The 21,391-nt window shown below is 38.4% G+C and overlaps 1 protein-coding gene across 2 annotated transcripts; it reads right to left on the bottom strand.

Annotated features, from left to right (window-relative positions):
* Positions 1–2,819: 2,819 nt before the first annotated feature.
* Positions 2,820–19,325, bottom strand: RSPH4A (radial spoke head component 4A). 2 transcript variants are annotated; one of them, XM_001111183.5, is made up of 6 exons: positions 18,513–19,325; positions 12,766–13,000; positions 7,399–8,139; positions 6,054–6,198; positions 5,217–5,334; positions 2,820–3,400 (listed from the first exon to the last, which is right to left on the bottom strand). In XM_001111183.5, exons 1-6 carry the CDS (start codon positions 19,196–19,198, stop codon positions 3,166–3,168), a joined length of 2,160 nt encoding a protein of 719 aa, XP_001111183.4. In that variant the 5' UTR covers positions 19,199–19,325; the 3' UTR covers positions 2,820–3,165. The 2 variants fall into 2 exon arrangements, with proteins under 2 accessions (XP_001111183.4, XP_077855434.1); XM_077999308.1 differs by lacking the exons at positions 2,820–3,400; positions 6,054–6,198 and having other exon boundaries at positions 5,080–5,334.
* Between the last annotated feature and the right edge of the window lie 2,066 nt (positions 19,326–21,391).

Raw genomic sequence — 21,391 nt, 5'->3', positions numbered from 1 at the left:
TGTTTCAGAAACCAGTTTTATTTTATAGCTGTAAGCTAATATGCATTGGGTCCTTACTTCTGTTAGGTACTCTTAGTATGTTACATATATTACTTAGTTTAATCTTCAGAATAGTTCTGTGAGACAAGTACTATTATTAACCCCATGAAGAAGCAAGCTAAAGCCCTGAGAGGTTAGTAATATGCCCAAGAAAATAATCTTGATCCAGGGTATGAACCTAGGCTATCTCACTTCCAAGCAAACTCTTACCATTAAACTATTTGGCTGTCTTCCATTAGAGAACATATATAATAAAATGTCTTCCTCACTGCTTAGAAATAATATTTAGCAGGCATAGTTCTATAAACAAGGATTTGCCTTTATTGTTTAACTATACAACTGTGATGTAGAGTCTTGTGTTTAATGTGTTCTGTAGAAAAGAAACTTTCCACTTCTTGTTGGATATGCCATGTGTGGTTGCAACCAAGAATCCTGGCCAATGTAATTCATCAAAAAATTACTAGAAGCTCACAGTCCATGGGTAGAACTTAGCTGGAACCAAACCAACACTGGAAACTAGAATATGGTCTAATTTATAGAAGGAACAATCTGGTTAGGAGCCCATAATTTAGATCCCAGAGAGGCTACATCTGATTGGCATGAGGCTATCTAATGGGACAGAGGCAGTTCCTCAAAAGGAAATCAGGGTAGATAAGGAAATGGATATTAAGCAACAAAAAAGAACATGTCTACTATGTCGTGAAAATGAATAACAACCAACATGAATGAAGTCTTGTGAATTTTAGGTATGCCAACAAAGATTGAAAGTTGCACTTCAAGAATGAAATAGTATTGCCAATTTAATTTTGGAAACCATCTTTCCTGATGTTCTGTCCTTCAGACTGGTAACCAGTTTTCTTTCTTTTTTTTTTTTTTTAATTTTTTGAGACATGGTCTTGCTCTGTCACCCAGGCTGGAGTGCAGTGGCACGATCATAGCTCACTTGACCTCCTGGGCTCAAGCGATCCTCCCATCTCAGTCCCCCAGGCGCAGTTTTCTACTTTATATCCCCTTGCAGTTATCCTGGGTTTTTTTGTTTGTTTGTTTGTTTTCTTGAGATGGAGTCTCATTCTGTTGCCCAGGCTGGAGTGCCAATGGTGCGATCTTGGCTCACTGCAGCCTCCACTTCCTGGGTTCAAGCGATTCTCCTGCCTCAGCCTCACAAGTAGCTGGGATTACAGGCATATGCTATGATACCCAACTAATGTTTGTATTATGTTTGTATTTTTAGTAGAGATGAGGTTTCGCCATGTTGGCCAGGCTGGTCTCAAACTCCTGACCTTAGGTGATCCACCTGCCTTGGCCTCCCAAAGTGCTGGGATTACAGGTTGAGCCACTGTGTTACCTGATAATGTGATAACCTCCTAACTGGTCTTCTTGTCTCAAGTCTGGATTCTCTCTCACCCATCTACACTGTAGCAAAATGTTCTCAAATACAAATGTTTGTGTGACTTTCTAGTGTAATCCTCTTCACTGTTCATGGGTAAAATCCAGACTTCCTACACACTATAGCCCTGCTTTGCCCCTGCAGGCTCATCTCTCACCACTTCTTGCAGTTGAAATTTCATTCCTTTCAGCCAAAAGTCCTTTGGCAGGATGCAGCTGATGCCACCAAGAACCTTCTCCCATAGCACTCCACCTGGTGGCTCTTAGAAGTGCTTCCTGACTTGCTGAAGTCTGAAGTCAGTCATCTTAAGTGTTTGACAACAATGTTACTCCAAGTGCAGATCTGTGATCTGCACACTGAAGGTCTGTGGCAAGGTAAGTACAGATGTTGAGAACTGCTGTGTCATTTTATTTTTAAAAAACAACAGTAATGAATTGGAATTTTTTTTTAACTTACCAAAATTCCTTTATCATAGAATTTGAGAAGCACTGTTCTGTGTTACCTGTAATATTTGTATCATAACACTTGCTAAATTGCAATTGATTTTACATTTCTATTTACCTTTTTATAGTTCTCTCTTCAGTGAAAGCTCTATGATTTCAAGAGTAGTGCCTAATTTTTAGTCATAGCCACAGGTATATCTGGTACATATAGGACTTAAAAATGTTTTTTTAGTGAGGGAAAATAATGTTTTAGAGAAGTAGTGCTAGAAAATATAAGTCAAGTCTCTGGCTGTATCCAGCTAACCATATCTGTGCAAAGCAAATCATTTTTCCCCAATCAGTTCAAATCAGTTTCTGTAGGATGAAAGAGGAGTCTGAGAAGACTTTGAGAAGTAACAAAAGGGTTAAAAATTTACCAGCCTGGCTAACATGGTGAAACCCCATCTCTACGAAAAATACAAATAAAGCCAGGCGTAGTGGCGCGCACCTGTAGTCCCAGCTTCTCGGGAGGCTGAGGCAGGAGAAACACTTGAACCCAGGAGGCAGAGGTGGCAGTGAGCCGAGATTGCACTACTGCACTCTAGCCTGGCGACAGAGACTCTGTCCCAACCACCTCCCCACCAAAAAAATAAAAATAAAATAATTCAGTGTTCCCTACAGTTTTAAGCAGGTGATGGAATTATGATACTATCTCAAGCAGGAAAAATGAATATATATGCTATATAGTGTTTGCACACAATATCACAGTCACGACCATAGGTAATTACAAAGGTTTAAGAATACATGCTGAGATCAGTTCTTAACAAAGGTTAACAATACATTACTTTAGTGACAATATTTTTTGTTTTCATACCCCTTGACACTCTTTAAAAAAGTATTGATGTTTCCAAGAATTTCCTGTGGGTTGTATCTTCCAGTGTTTGTCATATTACAAATTAAACCTGAGACCATTTATTTATTTATTTTAATTGTTTTACCTCACCTGGACCATGTGAAACCTAAGCCCTTTTAAAAACAAAAATGTACAAGCACATATTCCATTATCCATAACCCTCAGAACAATGATGTGATTGCATGTTATTTAGCCTCTGGAAAATCCCATGAGTATCTTTCAGTAAAAATGTTAGTATTTCTACATATGAAATTTCAAGCTTGATATTTTCAAGATTGACTTTTGCAGTTGAATAATTTCTGACATGTGTATGTATATACGCACACAGAAAAGTGTAAAATTAGTCTCATATAAGGGGTATGTGTGTATCAGTGTCACATAAAACCAGGCTAATTTTATGTTTATTAGTCATAATCATCTTCCTCATCTTCATCTTCCTCAGATTCTTCATTCTCAGCTGCAAGTAGAACTGCTTCTTGTGCAGCCCTGAAAGCTTGCTCCTCCTCCACACTGGGGTCATCCATTTCTGTAATTTCTGGTCCACTGGGGTATTCTTGATAAACTGGTGGTGGAACTGGGGGTGTATAATTGTCTGGACTATACTTATGACCCCAACCTATGTAGAAATTTTCAAACTTTCTGTAAGTAAAAAAAAAAAAAAAAGGAAAGAAAAAAAGATCATTATATAATTTCTCAGAAAAATGGACCCTTCTGTAATATTAAAGTACTTAGAATATCATGGTCCTATAATTTAAAAAGCAATACATGTAAAATGCTAGAAGTAAAATATTCCTCAATGATTTTTCTACCACAGGGAATTGTTTTCATTCAAACTGCTTAAGCTGGTTAAAAAAAAACTGTGGGACTAGACACTGTTAAAATGTACCCTACACCTAGACCACAAGCAAAAAAAAAAGCCTTTCTTCCTTCAATTATTTTCAGGGGAGGAAAAAAAAAGTTATTACCTTCCACAAAGTTAGAAAGATTTAAAAATAGCTAACCCTGCAGACTCCTGCCTGGGCAAAGAGTTGGGCTTGTAGTTAGAAACCTATGTGTTACTTTTTTTAGGTATGACCATAGGCAATCACAAAGAGTTTACCTGGCACACCAGACTTGGAGTACAATGCATTGCTGTCTTTATGGGAAGTTGCAGTCAAGGATGCTGGCCCCTTTGGCTAGTCATGCTCTTCAATGTTTGCATTCCTAGACCAAGTGCTTCCATTCCTAGGTCTCTTTATCTGAGGCCTTCAGCAGAGACCTTTCCAACCCCTCCTTTCTCTGCTCTCTGTGCTCAGCACTTTTTCACTTCCAGCCCCTCTCATCCTCCTCTTGGTCTCCAGGTCTGTAAAACTGCAGGAGCCATTTGAGGATTCCCTTGTCAATGAGATGACCCCAGCACCTCCACATCTATGATAGCCATATCTGTGCTGATCCACCTGACTCTCCACTAGAGGGTCATTCCATGGGGGAAAATGGAACGGGGATGTCAAAGCTTTCTCTTGCTTATACTATCACAGTAAATGATTGAAGGCTTAACTCTCATTTTTAGCTTGTTGTGCTTTAATGGCTACTCTAACACCTGGCTGCTCAGCTTTCTCTCCAGATAAGCTAAGCTTCTGACACTGGGTTATTAGGAAAGAAATGGAAACATAAGACAAAGAGAAGTATATGTTCTAGGTAAGGGATAAAATTATTTTCAGTGTCCTCTTGATCTTAATTCCTTTGAAAGCGATAGCCTATTTTAATTATCTTTTATCAATATTTCCAACAAAAATGATCTGAGATTTAAACTAATTTAAATACAGCTTAGAAATACCTCCATTAATCTTCTAAGTGAATGAATAAGTCATTACCCAAATAATCATTGATGAAAAACCATATTTTATTTCAACAAACTGATAATTAAGATGAAAGGGTAGAAGTCCGAATTACTACTTAATGTCCTGAATTTGATGTTTTATTGTGTATCACAGATGTTATTTTAATAAATTTTATGCCAAACACACATAATATGCCAAAGATGCGTTAAAACGATAGTAGCGGCCAGGCATGGTGGCTCAAACATGTAATCCCAGCACTTTGAGAGGCCGAGGGGGGGTGAATCATGAGATCAGGAGTTTGAGGCCAGCCTGGCTAACATGGTGAAACCTCGTATCTACTAAAAAAAAAAAAAAATACAAAAATTAGCTGGGCACAGTGGTGCATGCCTGTAATCCCAGCTACTGGGGAGGCTGAGGCAGGAGAATAGTTTGAACCCAGGAGGCGGAGGTTGCAGTGAGCTGAGATCATGCCACTGCACTCCAGCTTGGGTGACAGAGCAAGACTCTGTCTCAAAAAAACAAAACAAAACAACAAGAAGAAAACAATGATAGTAACTTAACATTGTAGTGGTTATTTATAATTTCCAGAGCTTAACTAATCACAGAAATGGCTTTATAAGTGGTCAGATACTTACTTGCCATTGGAGAAGGCACATGCTCCAGGCCAAAGGTTGGATTGAAGGACTGCAATAGCATATTGTGGAATGAGATTTGAGGATAACCGTGTTGTCCAAGGGGGTATATTCTGAATCTCTGGAACCCAAAGAGAAATGCAAAAGCTTAATTCCTGACTAGACAAGAATCTACTGTGTAAGCTATTTTTTTAAATCCACACATGCATGCACAAACACAGATACACACATATTTGATATAGAAAGGAAAAACAGCAGCAGCTTAACAAAATCAGGAGGGTACTTCATGAATGTTTTGGAACAATGGAATTTGAAATATATATCTCCATTTTTGCAACCAAGACAAGAAGTTTTATTAAGGGAAAGGAGGCTTGTGTGGTAGAGTGAGTAGTATTTGATGGCCTAATGAAAGGTATATTATTATTAATTGAGATCAAGGGTTGCAAGCACAAATACTCCAAAACTGAAGGGAAAGAAATAATATAGGAATGAGAGTAGAGTTTTTAAAAACCAGGACCAAGAATATTTATGCCATTTGTTTATGGTCTGCAGAATGCAAGACAAGAATAATAAAGGAGACAATTGTCAGCATTTCCAGAAAGTGCTACAGCCAACTTATGTTTCCTCTCTACATGACTCCTTCAGCCTCTGTCAGACAATATTGATATGGCCAGCTATATTCTTCACTCCCTATCATCCCAGAACACGAATGGGAAGAGGATGAGACCTTGGCTCTTGTTCACTTTTTAGAGCTTTCCAACTCTCATATTTACTATATAACACACATAGTATATTATGTTGTTTGTGTGTCTGTGTGTGATAATAGTTATGTAAAATAACCTAAATCTTCAGAGATTGGTGTCAAAAGAGGAGGTCCCACTTCCTGTTCTATGTAGTCAGGCTCTTCTTTTTCTTCATCTTCTTCCTCTCCTTCCTCTTCTTCTTCCTCGTTTTTTTGTATGGAGTTGAACCAATTACAGCGACCCTAGGAATGAATGTTGCAAGATTTAGTAGTCTAATGGGGACCTTAAAATTTCAGAACATTCATTTGAATTGATCAGGATGAAGCATCACTCTGGGAATTTAATCGATTATTCATTCATTCAATTCTATGTACATTTTCCAAGTGCTAGTTTCATCTAGGTTGTTTCAAGGAAAAAGCCATGCTATTTATTTTGAGAATTTGCCAAATTCTTGAAGTCACAGAATGTGTATTTTAAAATTATCACTTATATTTTAAAATTAGCAGAACCTTAGTGAAAAAGGTAAGAGTGTTATTTTACTGGTTTGTGGTAAATAATCTATGAGAGAGCTGAAGCTATTATGATAATGATTATTAACAATAACATTTAAATGTGGTAATAAGATTATTTATGGAGGTTTAGGGTTTATAATGTCTCATTTAGTTAACTCTTATGTAGAGAAAGCTAAGAGTATCTCTTATCTAGATCAAAGTATAATGAAGATTTTCTACCTGCAGATGAGGTAGTATAGCACAAGGGTTAAGTGGATGCACTGGGTCCATTCTGTGCAGTCTCACATCTGATTCTGTTCCTTATTAGCTATGTTCCTTTTGCCATATTTCCTAAACTCTCTGTTTCTATGTCCTCATCTGAAAATTGAGGATAATAATACTGTTTCATGGGGTTGTTGTAAAGATTAAATCTTACACACACACACACACACACAAACACACGCACACCTGGAACAATAGGTGTTACATAACTGCTATATAGCACTGTTACTTTGTTTTTTGTTTTTGTTATAATCCCTTACTGTTCTTGACATAAAAGCTACATGTATTATAGAGATAAAATTAAAGAACTGTTTTCAAAATTAATGTACCCATCTATATTAAACATATAAAAAATTGCGTAATTGCAGAACACACAAATATAAATCTGTACATCATTTGTCAAATGTTCCACAGAAGAATGTGTTTTATTTTCAAATAGAAAATAAAGTCTGTTTGGAGATCCCTGGGACCTTCAGTTATATAGACAATTATATAGACACCGGAATTTTATATTACTCTGCATTTTTGGCTGTGTTTTTAATTATCTCTTTTCCTGCCTATTAAATAGAATCCAAAGGCCTTTATTTTGTGTATCTTCATGCATTATAGTGATAATTTAATGAATATTTGCTTAATTACCTGATAGATTGAGAACTGCAAAGCTCCTACCTGAGAGAGAATATGCTGTACATGATGAACCCAATTGGATAGGGATTCTACTAGATCAATCACTTGGATGCCTTCAAAATCAGGGTTTTCCTCAAAGCTATTTTGCCCACCTTCTACCTCTTCTTCTTCCTCTCCTTCCTCTTCACCAAACTGATAAAATCCTAGAGGACTGACGTGGGTTCCTGCTGAAATTCGGGCAATTTGCGCTCGTAAATAATTACTCTCATTTCCTGGGAAAGGTGGGTAGCTTATGACGGGAGCATCCAATCGCCCAGTGAAAAATTTCTTGATTTTTCTTGCAATTACAATTTGTGCAGGTATAACTGGTGGTAACTTCACCCATGGTCTTCCTGGTTCATTGCAAACAAAATAGACATATTTGTTGGCACCTGTTCTACTTTCTTCTTTTGGTATAGCCTGTGGGGCCTTGTAAAAGGATTTTGGTAATTCATCTTCCTCATCTTCATCAGCTTCACTTTCTCCATTGTCCCTCTCTTCAGCCACATCTTCCTCTTCCACTTCCTCCTCATCTTCCCCCTCACGAAACTCCACTTCAGCTACAATATAATTCATTTCCAGACCCAAGATCTTTCCCCAGAAGCGGCATCTTTGGATTGGGTGGGTGTCAGTAAGCTGTTTGAGGGCAAGAAATATGCGGTATGTCTCATCTGTGCCCAAACCAACTCCAGCTTGTTCAAAATAAAAAGCTGACTCCATTACATTTGGAAGAGCGTTTTCTGCCTGCAGAAACAAATGCTGTGGTTAAAATTTATCGATAAGACAAATGCTTGCTTCCCTTGTCTTTTTTATGTATCTTGATATTCTACTTTCTCCACCACTTCTTTGACATTTCTCTCAAGATTTAGATCAAATTGGCTGGGCACGGTGGTTCACACCTGTAATCCCAGCACTTTGGGAGGCTGAGGTGGGTGGATCACCTGAGCTCAGGAGTTCAAGACCAGCCTGGCCAACATGGTGAGACCCCCGTCTCTAATAGAAACACAAAAATTAGCTGGGCATGGTGGTGCCTGCCTGTAGTACCAGCTACTTGGGAGGCTGAGGCAAGAGGATCACTTGAACCCGGGAGGAGGAGGTTGCAGTGAGCTGAGATTGCACCACTGCATTCCAGCCTAGGCAACAGAGTGAGACTTCATGTCAGAAAACAAAAATACTTAGATCAAAGTATGATAATTCCTGAATCTCGGTTCTTCTCTCATTTATAAATGTAGCTTCTCTTGTATCTTATACTCATTAATGTATAATAGCTACCTTGTTTATGTACATATCTTAGGTAGAGAAAATTTAATAATCAGTATGAATAATAAAAATTCAACATTCCTGTTTTATAAAAAATATTTAAGTGACTCCCTTACTATCCTAAAATAAGATGTAGAATAACTATGTACACATATATTTAGAACAAAATATGGTTTTACATATGTCTATATTACTATATATCTTTAAAAATAATAAACATTTATTAAGTGCATGGTTTTATATATATAGGACCACTAAAAATTAATGTAGTATCCTGTGTAATGTAATGTATGGAATAAATAAAAGGAACATATAATAAAGTACTCATGTCTATACTTGAAGCCATAATGTAGTCAGATGCTCCTCCTACTTATAATAAATTATTTTGAATTTAAAATGAGAGAAATAAAAAAATTCCACAAAAGAAATACAGAGAAATGAATAAGCAGAGTCTCAAATGAACCATAGAAACACATTTGTGAAGGCTGGGCATGGTGGCTCACGTCTGTGATCCCAGCACTTTGGGAGGCCGAGTCAGGCAGATCACAAGCAAGACCATCCTGACTAACATGGTGAAACTCCATCTTTACTAAAAACACAAAAAATTAGCCGGGTGTGGTGGCGGGCACCTGTAGTCCCAGCTATTCGGGAGGCTGAGACAGGAGAGTGGCGTGAACCCGACAGGCAGAGCTCACAGTAAGCCGAGATCACGCCACTGCACTCCAGCCTGGATCACAGAGAGAGACTCCATCTCAAAAAAAAAAAAATAGAAAAAAGAAAGAAAGAAAAAGAAACACATTTGTGAAAAAGTAGGAAAGAACTTCAACTATAGGTCAAGAAAACTTGCAAGACAAACCTTGACCCTCAAGATGAAGAACTTGAGAGCTCTGCTATTCTTACAAATGATATGCTATTATTTATATTATAATTGTAGTGTCAAAATAAGTATAATGACTTTTTTAAATCCTCATCGCCTTGATGTAGGATTGCAAAAGTCTTTCCTTGACATTTGCTGTACCTATCCTATTTGGCCCTTTAGAACTATTTCATCTTAAGTCTCTTTAATTGCTCCCTTATTTCTTGAGCTCCAAATGTTGATGTTGTTAAAATATCCTTTTCACTTATCGCATCTCTCAACACTTTATGCTTGGAAGAGTTCTCCACACCACTTCAAGTGATAAGTGGCTGTTTAAAGTTTCTTTAACTCTGATTTTCTTCCATATTCTACACATATTTCTAGCCACTTCTGATAAATTTCACTTAAGTATTCTAAAAATACCTCAGTTTAATATTTAATTCACGTTTCTCTCAAAGTTTTCTCTTTTTTCTATGTACTCTTTCTTCACCAGTGACATCTCAGTTTCTCACACCAGAAAGTTTGGTCATCTTTGTTTCCTCTGACTTCCTTGACCTTCAATATTTAAGTAGTTAGATTCCTATTGATTCTAGCACATAAAAATTTGTTGGCATTATTTCCTCCTCTTGTATTCATTTATACTGCATTAGTCACCATCCTCACTACTTGTGCTATAGCAGAAGGCTTCTAACGCTCTCCTCCCGGCCCCATTCTACCTTTCTTTTTTCATTATCTTTCATATTATGATCAGAGTTATCTTTCTAAACCAAAAGTCAGACCATGCTATTCTCTATTTAAAAACTTCTTACTGTTTACAAGAAAGAAGTTACTTATCAACGCACAAAGAACAGTCTGGCTTTAAGCACTCTGTTTGCTTCATTTCCATCAGTCACTCCCTCAAACCCACACTCGACTTTTCCAAACATCAAATAATCTTTCCTGATTATTTTATTGTTCTTTTTTCTAAGAATTTAATTTCTAAGAGTCTTCACCTGGTGAACTCCTGCTTATCCTTCATGGCCCAAATGAAATATTACCTCCACTAAAAAGCCTTGCCCAATTACCAATAGCAGAGTTAGTTGTTCCATTCTGTCATTTATCATGTTGTCAAAACAATATAATAATAATTGCTACTATTAAGTTCCTATTATAGGCCAAATCCTTTATATATACTACCTCCACCCCTCAGGTTTTTGCCATTTGATTGTCCTTAAGGCTTGGAAAGTTTAGCCTCTTGCTCAAAATCACACAACTAGCAAGCTAGTTGAACTAGGATTCTAACTCAGATCTGGCTACCTCCAAAGCCCATGTTTACTCCATCAAATGAGGCTAGCTCTTTATTGCACTAATCAAATGGCTTTCCAGTCTTTTTTGCCTTTTTCTAAATTGTAAGCAACTTAAAGTCAGAAAAGTCTTTTTCCCATGTGTATCTCAGTACTCGGAATGCAGTAGTCACATTGTGTATCAATAAATGGGTGAACGAATAAATGAATGCTGAAGACTAAGCAAATGAATTCTGGTGTGGTTAAAGGCAGGAATAAAAACATGAACACTCTAAACGTAAGTCAGGGACAGGGTTGGTCATGTAGTTCATATTTCAATGCATCGGAGAGACCTCTCTGTCTATCTGTTCCTGCATCTTTCTACTTTCTGAGGTGGAGCTTTTAATCTTCACCTGATGACTCAGCTGTTCCAGGCTGTAAAGCCAATCTTATCCCTTATGAGGAAGATTTATGGAATCTAGTTAAAGGGCCCAGGTCCCATGATCAAAACAGCTTATTTGTATTCTCACCCCATATCCTAGTTTTAGGACGCAAAGTCCTACCTTGTAATGCTGTGCCTATAAAGGGCACCCATTCTTACCCCGAAGTCTGAAGTTTCTTTGATTAACTCCTGCATGAGAATGCCTGCCTATCTGCCTCATCTCCATATGCTGTTCGCTCCCAGACTCATCATCACTGGATATGGCTACAGAACCAACTGCCACCTTGTTGAAACTGTCCAATGTCAACTCCTTGACACCTATCACCTGTTCCTTTTGTATGAGTACTACAGATCTTACTGTCAGTTAGCTCTCTCCTCGTAGGCTGCTTAGCCTAGAGACAGCATCTACTGTCTCTCTTCTCTCTTCCCTGACAGAGTGCTATTTTGAAAATACCTTACTCCAAACATCAAATTTGAAAGTATATAGACACATCTTAAATAATCTAGTGGTAACAGAACGTAAGTTCAGCAGATGTGTACAAATTACAAGTATATGAGTATTTAGGAAACAGAATAGCCAATACTATTATGAAATATTTGAAATTAAAATTTCTTTGATATATAAGATTTTATTCTCTAATTATAGCTTTTTTCAATCTCTGTCACCAACTCCAAATATTTTCAACATTTTGTCTATGACGATTTAAAAAAGTATTTTACTCCTCTCCTCTTGTATTACGTCCCATTGATGTAATATACATAATATCAAGTCATAACATAAGGAGCTTGTCTTAGAAGAAAATACAAATGACATTAGAAGTGCTTCTGAATTTTCTAATAAATATGCAACTGGATTTAAAACCTGATTTTTAATTATCTAACATTTATTCATTATTCAACAAATCTTTAGCAAAAGATAGCTGTACATCTAGATCTGCACCAGGCACCTTGGAGAATATAAAATGTGAAGAAATCCTTTTCTCTAATATTAAGAAACTTAGCATACAAACCTATAACAATCTGTTTTAGCTTGCAAAATACTAAAACACAGTATGATAAAACAAGAAATCCCTAATCAAGGAAATGACTAGTGTGAAATGAGGTTGACTAAAGAAGGCTTGAAGATACTTTCCAAAAATAAGATGCAAATACTATGTAAGAAGCTATAAAGGCCAGGTGCAGTGGCTCACTCCTGTAGTCCCAACATTCTGGGAGGCCAAGGTAGGCAGATCACTTGAGGTCAGGAGTTTGAGACCAGCCTGGCCGATATGGCGAAACCCCATCTCTACTAAAAATACAAAAATTAGCTGGGCATGGTGGCACGTGCCTGAAGTCCCAGCTACTCAGGAGGCTGAGGGAGGAGAATCGCTTGACCCTGAGAGGTAGAGGCTGCAGTGAGCCAGGATCGTGCCATTGTACTCCAAGCCTGGGCACCTGTCTAAAAAAAAAAAAAAGCTATAAAATACAGTTGGTATGAATTTAAAGCCACAGCTATTCATCCCAAATAAAATCCTAAGATTTAATTATTAAAATTTATAGTAGTGACTTACTATTTCATCTTCCAATTCTTGGTCAACTCCTTCCAAATGTCCCTGGAGAAAAAGAGCCTTTTGCTTTTCTGCTATTTCATATGTTGGAAGCATCTCATTCTCATTGTGGAGTGCATCAAATTTTTTACTAAAATGTGCCATCTTCACATCTTGGCTAATATTTTCAAAGATGTCGACAGCATTTTCAGGACGCTCATTTAATATCTTGGTCAACATATTAGAAAGATGATCATATCTATCCAAACAGAGAAAATTCCAGATAATATACATGTCAAGAGCATTTGAAGAAGCATTTTTCTTTGACATTTCTGAGGTCATTAGATAAATATAGACGTTAAATGAAAAACAAAAAAAGAAAAAATATAGCTTAGGTCAATTAATATAAAGTAGGCAATTATTGAACAGCTATTTGCAGACTCAGTTAGTTTGTTTTTAGGGAACTTCAATAACTGAAAGTCTTCAGAGATTTTCAGTGGATAACACTTAAGGTAATTTCTACTATGCCAGAAATAACTTATCCTAGAGTTTTCCTCAGGAAATGATTCTAATATAATAAGGATGTTTAAGTTATTAAGGAAAAACATTTTAGAGCATGATACATATTCCACATCAGGTACATTTTCACATTTTATTTCTGAAATTACAATCTTTTGGTTATATATTTAAAAGTGATTAACATTATTTTTCACTCTTTACTATAACTTCTTTTCCATTCCCCTTCCCCTGCCCTCACCCAATCCAATTTGATTTCTAATCCTGTTGACTCTGTCTTTAAGATCTGTTCTCTTTCTTTCCATTTTTTTTTAAGCCAGTTGGTACTTCAGTGTTTCTCAGAGCATCTTGCATTTCATATTGTAACATCCACTTACACACAACAAAAAAGTGCCATTAAATATTACTTACCTTTATTGAAATGTGATACAATCTAACATTTTGTTCTATTCTATTACAAACACTGCCCTAGATTTTTATTTCACAACTGAATTAGTGAAATTGCCTCTATCCTCTCAGTAATATATTACATTTTATATAGAACTGCTAGTGTTTGCTTTTTCAAATACCAGAATTACAAAGTGAATGTTAAGAGGCCAAAATGTCTGTCAACGTGTTCCTGTGTCCTGTCAAAGTGCTCTTTTCTTGAGAAAAAACTCCTCTGTTCAATGTGGAAATTTGTATAAATTGCTTCTCTGGTGGATACGCATTGTATCTCTCCAACTTTGTTTCTAATTATTAGTTCATTTAGACCTTCTAATAAAATTACTTTCATATATTTGCTAAGTTCTACCTGGGAGCTTTTGCTTGCTGTGAACCATATATATAATTTCTCTAAAAAAATAATTTAAAATTCCTTTCATTCTTAGGGACTTAGCACTCAAGTCATTCCCTAAAATCATCCTTCCCTGGTTCAGAGGGGTTCTTCCTGAGAACAATGATATGCTGCTCTGAAATGTTATTACATTATATATTTCCTATTCAGCAACTGCAGTAGGTTCTTCACGGCCAAGATTAGGATTTTGTATATCTCCTCTCTTATTACAGTGAAACAAACAGTTGTTCAATAATTGCCTACTTTCTATTAATTGACCCAAGCTATATTTTTTGCTTTTTCTTTTTCATTTAATGTCTATATTTATCTAATGACCTCAGAAATGTCAAAGAAAAATATGTATATTATATGGGAGATCAATGTAAAGGGCAGTTAAAAATATTATACAGTATTTGAAGAATATAAAATTCCTTCCTCAAATAATTCTTGTAAATGAACAGAAATGTTTTGACTAGGAGTTTCTTTAAAACTTCATCAAGCTTCCTTAATATTCATGTACTGTTGAAACTCATGGAGAAGGCTGGGCGCAGTGGCTGCCTGTAATCCCAGCACTTTGGGAACCAGAGGTGGATGAACCACCGGAGGTCAGGAATTTACGACCAGCCTAACCAACATGGTAAAACCCCGTCTCTATTAAAAAAAACAAAAATTAATCAGGTGTGGTGGCAGGCACCTGTAATTCCAGCTACTTGGGAGGCTGAGTCAGGAGAATCACTTGAACCCGGGAGGCGGAGGTTGCAGTGAGCAAGATCATGCTACTGCACTCCAGCATGAGTGACAAAGTGAGACTCCGTCTCGAAAAGAAAAGAAAAAGAAAACTCATGGAGAAGACTGCAGACGAAAAACACTGTTGGTTATCGGGCAATAGCTGGGTTAATAATGAAAGGGTTTGATCTGCTTCAATAGCAGATGTGGATGGCATCAAATTAGGGACTCTCAATCCAAATTTTCATTTTATTTTTCAGGTTTCAATATAATGCATATATGTGCTTTATTCAAGTCCACACCTGAAAATGCCTTTGTGTCAAATTATGAAATATATGCATTAGGTTTTCATTTACAATTATAGTTTTTTCTATTAGGGAGGATTAACAATTTATTTTTTTAATGGAAGAAAAGGAGCAAGCAATTCTTTCCTATAGCCTTTTAATTCAATGACGAAAAACCATTTTCAGATTCCATATTTCAGTCAAAGATTGTTTAAATTGCCATGAAAAATAGCTTTTATGGCTGTCAAATTAGATCTGCATATAAGAGATGGAGTTAAAGTCATCTTTTACTAAACAATTTTGAACTGCAGGCACTAAAGTACTTAGAGGATAGCAGTGAATATTATGGAAGATATTCACTTATTACCTCAGAGACAGCATTTGGAAATAAAATTAAATTTAGATATGTAAGTAATATCAATTATAAAATATAAAATAATTCAATAAAAAATTTCTCATGTTTTTGCATTCAGTTTTAAATTGTTAGTGAACTCACAAGTATTTGTAATGTATTCCTTTGCAATTTTAATAGTTTGTAAATTCATGCTTGTTATCTAACATAGGGCAATATGTCAAGAAGTTTATATCAGAAATTCAAGTAGAATCCACTACAGGGTAGCAAATTACATTCTTGCAGCTTAAGTAAATTGTAGTTTAAAATATTAACTAATAGGCTGGGTGTGGTGGCTCACGCCTGTCATCCCAACACTTTGGGAGGCAGAGGCAGGCGGATCATGAAGTCAGGAGATCGAGACTATCCTGGCTAACATAGTGAAACCACGTCTCTACTAAAAATACAAAAAAAAAAAAAAATTAACTGGGTGTGGTGGTGGGCGCCTGTAGTCCCAGCTACTTGGGAGGCTGAGGCAGGAGAATAGCGTGAACCTGGGAGGCAGAGCTTACAGTGAGCCAAGATCGTGCTACCGCACTCCATCCTGGGGGACAGAGCGAGACTCTGTCTCAAAAAAAAAAAAAAAATTAACTAATAAATAGTATTTCAAACTGATCTCACATTTCATGAGATTTCGCACATCATACATTAATGTTTTTATTCATTAGACTTTACAATTTTATCTCCTATATCTTAAAGCCTAGTAATAGCTGCAAATATTTGCCACAATGTATACTCAGTAGGCATTTAATTAATATTTACTGATTAATCAGGAAGCACCCCAATAGATTATGGTGAAAACTTGGGAATTATGATTTATATACATTGGTTTTCATGCATAGTTTCTGACTCGTAAGTCTCATACCACTTTTCATTTCTCCCCAAGATAGGCCTTAGAAACAAAGTATACTCTAACCTTTCTCCATGTCTGGCCATAATGAAATTCTCTAACCTACTTTGTCTGATTGACGGTCATAAGACCCGCATTTCAAAAGAGGTCCTGCTCCATATCAAGGAGGAAATAATGCTCCACAGAGAGGCCAAGAAGAATCTGGATAGGCCTTGCTGGGTCTCCCCACTCAGTCTCTTAGCATTAGATTTTACCCCTGTAAGTCACATTTCTACACAGTCATCAATCATGCCTATCCAATAACATCTCCATAAAAGACCCAAGAGAACAGGTTTCGGGGAGCATCTGCCAGCTGAACACATGGAGGTTGCTGGAGGGTGGCCTTCCCAGAGAGGGCATGGAAGCTTTGCACTCCTTACCCAATACCTCTTCATATGCATCCTTTGTAATATCCTTTATAATAAGCCAGTAATATTAGTGTTTCCCTGAGTTCTGTGAGCCACTCTAGCACATCAGTCGAACCCAAGGAGGGAGTTGTGGGATCCCTGATTTATAGCTGGTTGGTCAGAAGCACAGGTTAATCAGCCTGGGGCTTGTGATTGGCATTGGAAGTGTGGGGAAGTCTTGTGGGATTGAGCCCTCAACCTGTGGGATCTGACTCTGTCTCCAGGTGGATATGTCAGAATTGAATCAGAGGACACCTAGTTGGTGCCCACTGCAGAAGTGATTGCTTGCTTGTGGATAGGAAAACAGAATCCCAAACATTCTGTCACAGAAGTCTTCTGTGTTGAGGCTGGGCGCAGTGGCTCATGCCCGTAATCCCAGTTACTTGGGAGGCTGAGGTAGGAGAATCACTTGAACCCGGGAGGCAGAGGCTGCAATGAGCCGAGATGGTGCCACTACACTCCAGCCCGGGCGACAAAGCAGACTCTGTCTCAAAACAAAGACAAAACCAACAGCAACAACAAGAAGTCTTCTATGTTGGTTGTTGTAGAGTGAAAGAATATAAAAAGCATTCATTTCTTCTTACTCGATTAATAGTTGCTGGCATTGTGCTACCACTAAGTATATAGTGGTATACAAAATTCCGAGTCCCTACCCTCTGGGGGCCTGCAATCTAGTGGGAGAGTCAGATAATCAAATATAAGTCTATCTCTCTGTATATACAATTATAAATGACATTAAATGCTATGAAGGAAAAGAATAAGCTTTTTAGTAGTGTTCCATGGAAGTTGAGTTCCGAAGAATGAGGAGCCAGCCAGACAAAGACTTAGAAAAGAAGCCTTCTGGGCCCAGGGAACAGCCATGGGGCTGGTGCTTAGTGATGGAGGGAGAGGTAAGAGTCCCTAAGTGTTGTCAGCCACTGGAATCTTGAGCAAATTAGGTTGTCCATGACTTGGTCTCCTCATTTACAAAAACAAGTGAGTTGTATTAGATGTTTTCCAAAATCCCTTCTAGCCCTAAAATACTATTGACCCTATCATTATGTAACTCTGGAAGCAAAAATCTATAGAAATCTACATTGTCGTAAGTTCTAAAATTAAAGCTATAATGGGATGGGCAGAACATATGTAGACTATTGATCATCACATTTTAAGAGACTTGGATAAAATGGCATGTGTTCCAGGTGGCTTGTATAGTGACCAGTTCTCCTAGTTTGTGAGGACTAAGGGGTTTCTTAGGATAAAGAACTTTCAGCGCTCAGCCAAACTGAGATGGTGGTCACCCTAGCACAGCCTGGGTTGGGAACTCAAAAGCCATGCAAGCCATAGCATCTACAGATGAGAGACATATGATTGCTTTCACTGGTAGACAGTTATTTTTCACAAGTATCCTGGAGAGATGCTTGGACTTTATGGTCTTTATGATATCTTTCAAGCCCGAGACTCCATAATTCCTAAGTTTTATTTTTTGTGTGTGCCTAGGATCTTTGAAGAAGCTGCAGGAAAAGCAAAAAAAAAAAAAAAAAAAAAAAAAAAAAAAAAAGGTTAAGAAAAAGAAGGCATAAGAATCTCCATTAATGACCTGTTTTGAGTCATGTGATCCAGACTTATGTCATTAACTCTCTTTTACTAATACAATCTTTTCAAATATATTTTGATTCACTCACAGAAACACACTCTCACACAGAGATACTCACACACCCTCTTGCTTTGCCAAACTTTTATCTTTTTTCCCTCTGAGACTTACAGATTAAAGCCCGACTTGCTACTAGTCTTCAGCAGGTAAGCCTTAGCATTCTGAATGGCGGTCTCAAGCATGCTGGGGGCCCCTTCAGAGCCCCCAGGCGCAGGCAGCTGTAAATCACAGTCACTGTTTGAGTCTGCCTCCTGAAAAACGTCAAATCTCAGCTCTTTCTGTTTAGCATTGTTATAGCTCACGTCCCTTGGTCCACACGGGTGGGGTTTGGGTTGCTGAGACTGTTGAAAGGTGTTTCGCTCTGACTGGCTTGTGTGAAGAGGAACTGATTCTCTTTTATCAGATGATTGTTCCAAAGGATCAGGATAAGGTGTTCCTGCTTCAGGAATCGCACTCGTGGTCCTGTGTGACTGAGGTGGTGCCGCGAGGTCTTGTCTGGCCGGAGCCGGGGGAGAAGGAGTGGAAGAGGGCTCCCGCCGAGAGAGAGGAGCGGGTGATGATGTTTCTGGCCCCGCGGGGCCACCCAGAGGCGTCCTGGCTCTAGACTGGGGGCTCCAAGGACGGCTGCTTCGGGACTGGCGTCCAGTTTCTGGCCCCTGCTTCGCCTCCAAGGGCTCAGACGACTCAGGCTCAGAATATTGGGGAGAAGCTGCTGTCTTTCCTTCCCATGACCGCCTTGCTTCCCCTAGTTTTTCTTGGTTTTCTTTTTCTTGCTTCGGGGAGGTTGAGTCTTCCATGGAAGCAGTTCGAGAAAAAATGTTCTGGATGAAAGGGGCGTGAAAATATGGAAGAAGGCAACTCAGTTCAGTTACTTTGCCGCGGTCTCTTAAGCTATTTCTGGGTCCTGGTTGCTCTGTAAGTTGCTGCGTCCTATCTCCATAGCAACCCCAGGCCGGGTTCCTCTCAGAAAAACACACAGCGCCCTGTTGCCGGGATTCGAGGGCGGAGACTGAGAGAGAGATGAAAATCCTAGCTTTGTGATTTGGTATAACCTCGTTCTATCGCAGCCAATCCGACTTAGACTAGACCAGTCTTGCTTGGAAACTGAGAACTCCAGGTCCTGCGCCTTGAGCACAAAGCAGCAAGAATGGCGACCCCATGCGAGAGATCTTCAGGGGTCTGAGACTTTGATCCAAGTTGTGCTGTGAGGAGCGAGTGGTGCGTTAGTGGAGGGACAGTATATCCATGAAGCGTGTGTGTGGAGGGTGTGTGTGTGAGAGAGAGAGAGAAGGAAGGGAAGAAGAGAGGAAGGGAGGGCGGGAGGGAGAGAGGGAGAGAGAGGAGGAGAGAGGGCGGAAGAGACCGACCTTGGTAATCTTGGAGATGCAGGTGACAACGGGACCCCAGTGAGCTGACCATGAGAGCCCAAGCCTCACATTTAGCGTGCATCATCTACAACCAACCAACTCTAAAGACTCGGAGAATAGACAAAGCAGTCCTGAGTTTTGTTCTTCCTGCTTATAAGGAATCTCCTGATGATTAGGCAGAATATTATACTTGAGGATAAGGCAATACAGAAAACTTATAAATAGGCAATTCGTGGGTTACTCGTTTTCAAATTAACACTAAACTATATTGGCATAATATAATTTTTATTTGATAATGTAAATGTAAATGCATAATTTTGCAATGATTTAAGGTCAAGATTATGACTATTCATTTCTAGTATGCAGTCTCCAATATGAAGAAGGTATAGAAGATTGGATCATATCTGGACTTAATTATAAACCATACATTAATTAAAGTATTTAATGTTAATTATTTGTTTTGTACTTCTTTCTTTTTTTAAATATACCAACAAATACTTGGCATTTGACAGTTTACATTGATATAACTTATATTTAGCAAGATGTTGCTCTAAATTCTAACTTCATGGAAGAACATAATACTCTCCTCCATTCGGTGTGGTGAGGGAATCACAGACTAAAATAAATTTGATAAAAACTGTGTGCCCACATACAAAATGTTGAATATAACTTCTGCTGGCACAGATTCTTTAAAGTCAAATGTCTGGGATTTAGAATGCTCAAATTTCTAAAAACAAAACATTAAAATATACTAGAACAATAAATTCTGAGGTCTTTTGGTAATTGGTGCAAGAAGTTAGCATTTTTCCCCCTTAATTTCTCTCCCTTGCAGCTGGCAAGCTGTAATGGAGGCTTTTTTTTTTTTTCTTTGAAAGACAAGCCAGAGGGCCAGGTGTGGTGGCTCATGACTGTAATCCCAGCACTTTGTCTTTTTTCATGCAGGTAATCCCAGCACTTTTGTCTTTTTTCTTCGAAAGACAAGCCAGAGGGCCAGGCGCGGTGGCTCACGCCTGTAATCCCAGCACTTTGAGAGGCCAAGGCAGGTGGATCACCTGAGGTCAGGAGTTTGAGACCAGCCTGGCCACCATGGCAAAACCCCGTCTCTACAAAAATACAAAAATTAGCTGGGCATTGTGGCTAGTGCCTGTAATCCCAGCTACTCTGGAGGCTGAGGCAGGAGAATTGCTTGAACCCAGGAGGCAGAGGTCGCAGTGAGCTGAGATCGTGCCACTGCACTCCAGCCTAGATGACAGGCCTGGACTCCAGCCTGGGCAACAGACTGGAGTCAAAAAAGCCTGTGTCAAAAAAAGAAAGAAAGAGAGAGAGAGAGAGAGAGAGAAAGAGAGAAAAGAAAGACAAGCCAGAGAAGGGTAGTAAGGCCAGGAGAAAGAATGCATGAAGGAACAGACGTAGCTTGCTTATCTCTCCAGTTTAGGAGTGAAGAGCAACTGAAAGGAAGAATATAACTGTCCGTTATTATTCCTGCTTCATTTTCAGTCCAGAGCTTTATCTTGACTCTTGACTCTTGACAAAGCTTTATCTTTGATTTGACTTTGACAAATCCTAAATTTGCTTCTTACTGTTCTTAAGATAAAGACTAAAGCTCTTAGCCTACTTATGTTC

Source organism: Macaca mulatta, chromosome 4 (assembly GCF_049350105.2).
Source record: "Macaca mulatta isolate MMU2019108-1 chromosome 4, T2T-MMU8v2.0, whole genome shotgun sequence".
Taxonomy (NCBI): domain Eukaryota; kingdom Metazoa; phylum Chordata; class Mammalia; order Primates; family Cercopithecidae; genus Macaca; species Macaca mulatta.
Note: the sequence above shows the minus strand (reverse complement) of the source record. Positions and strands in the feature narration are given on the sequence as shown.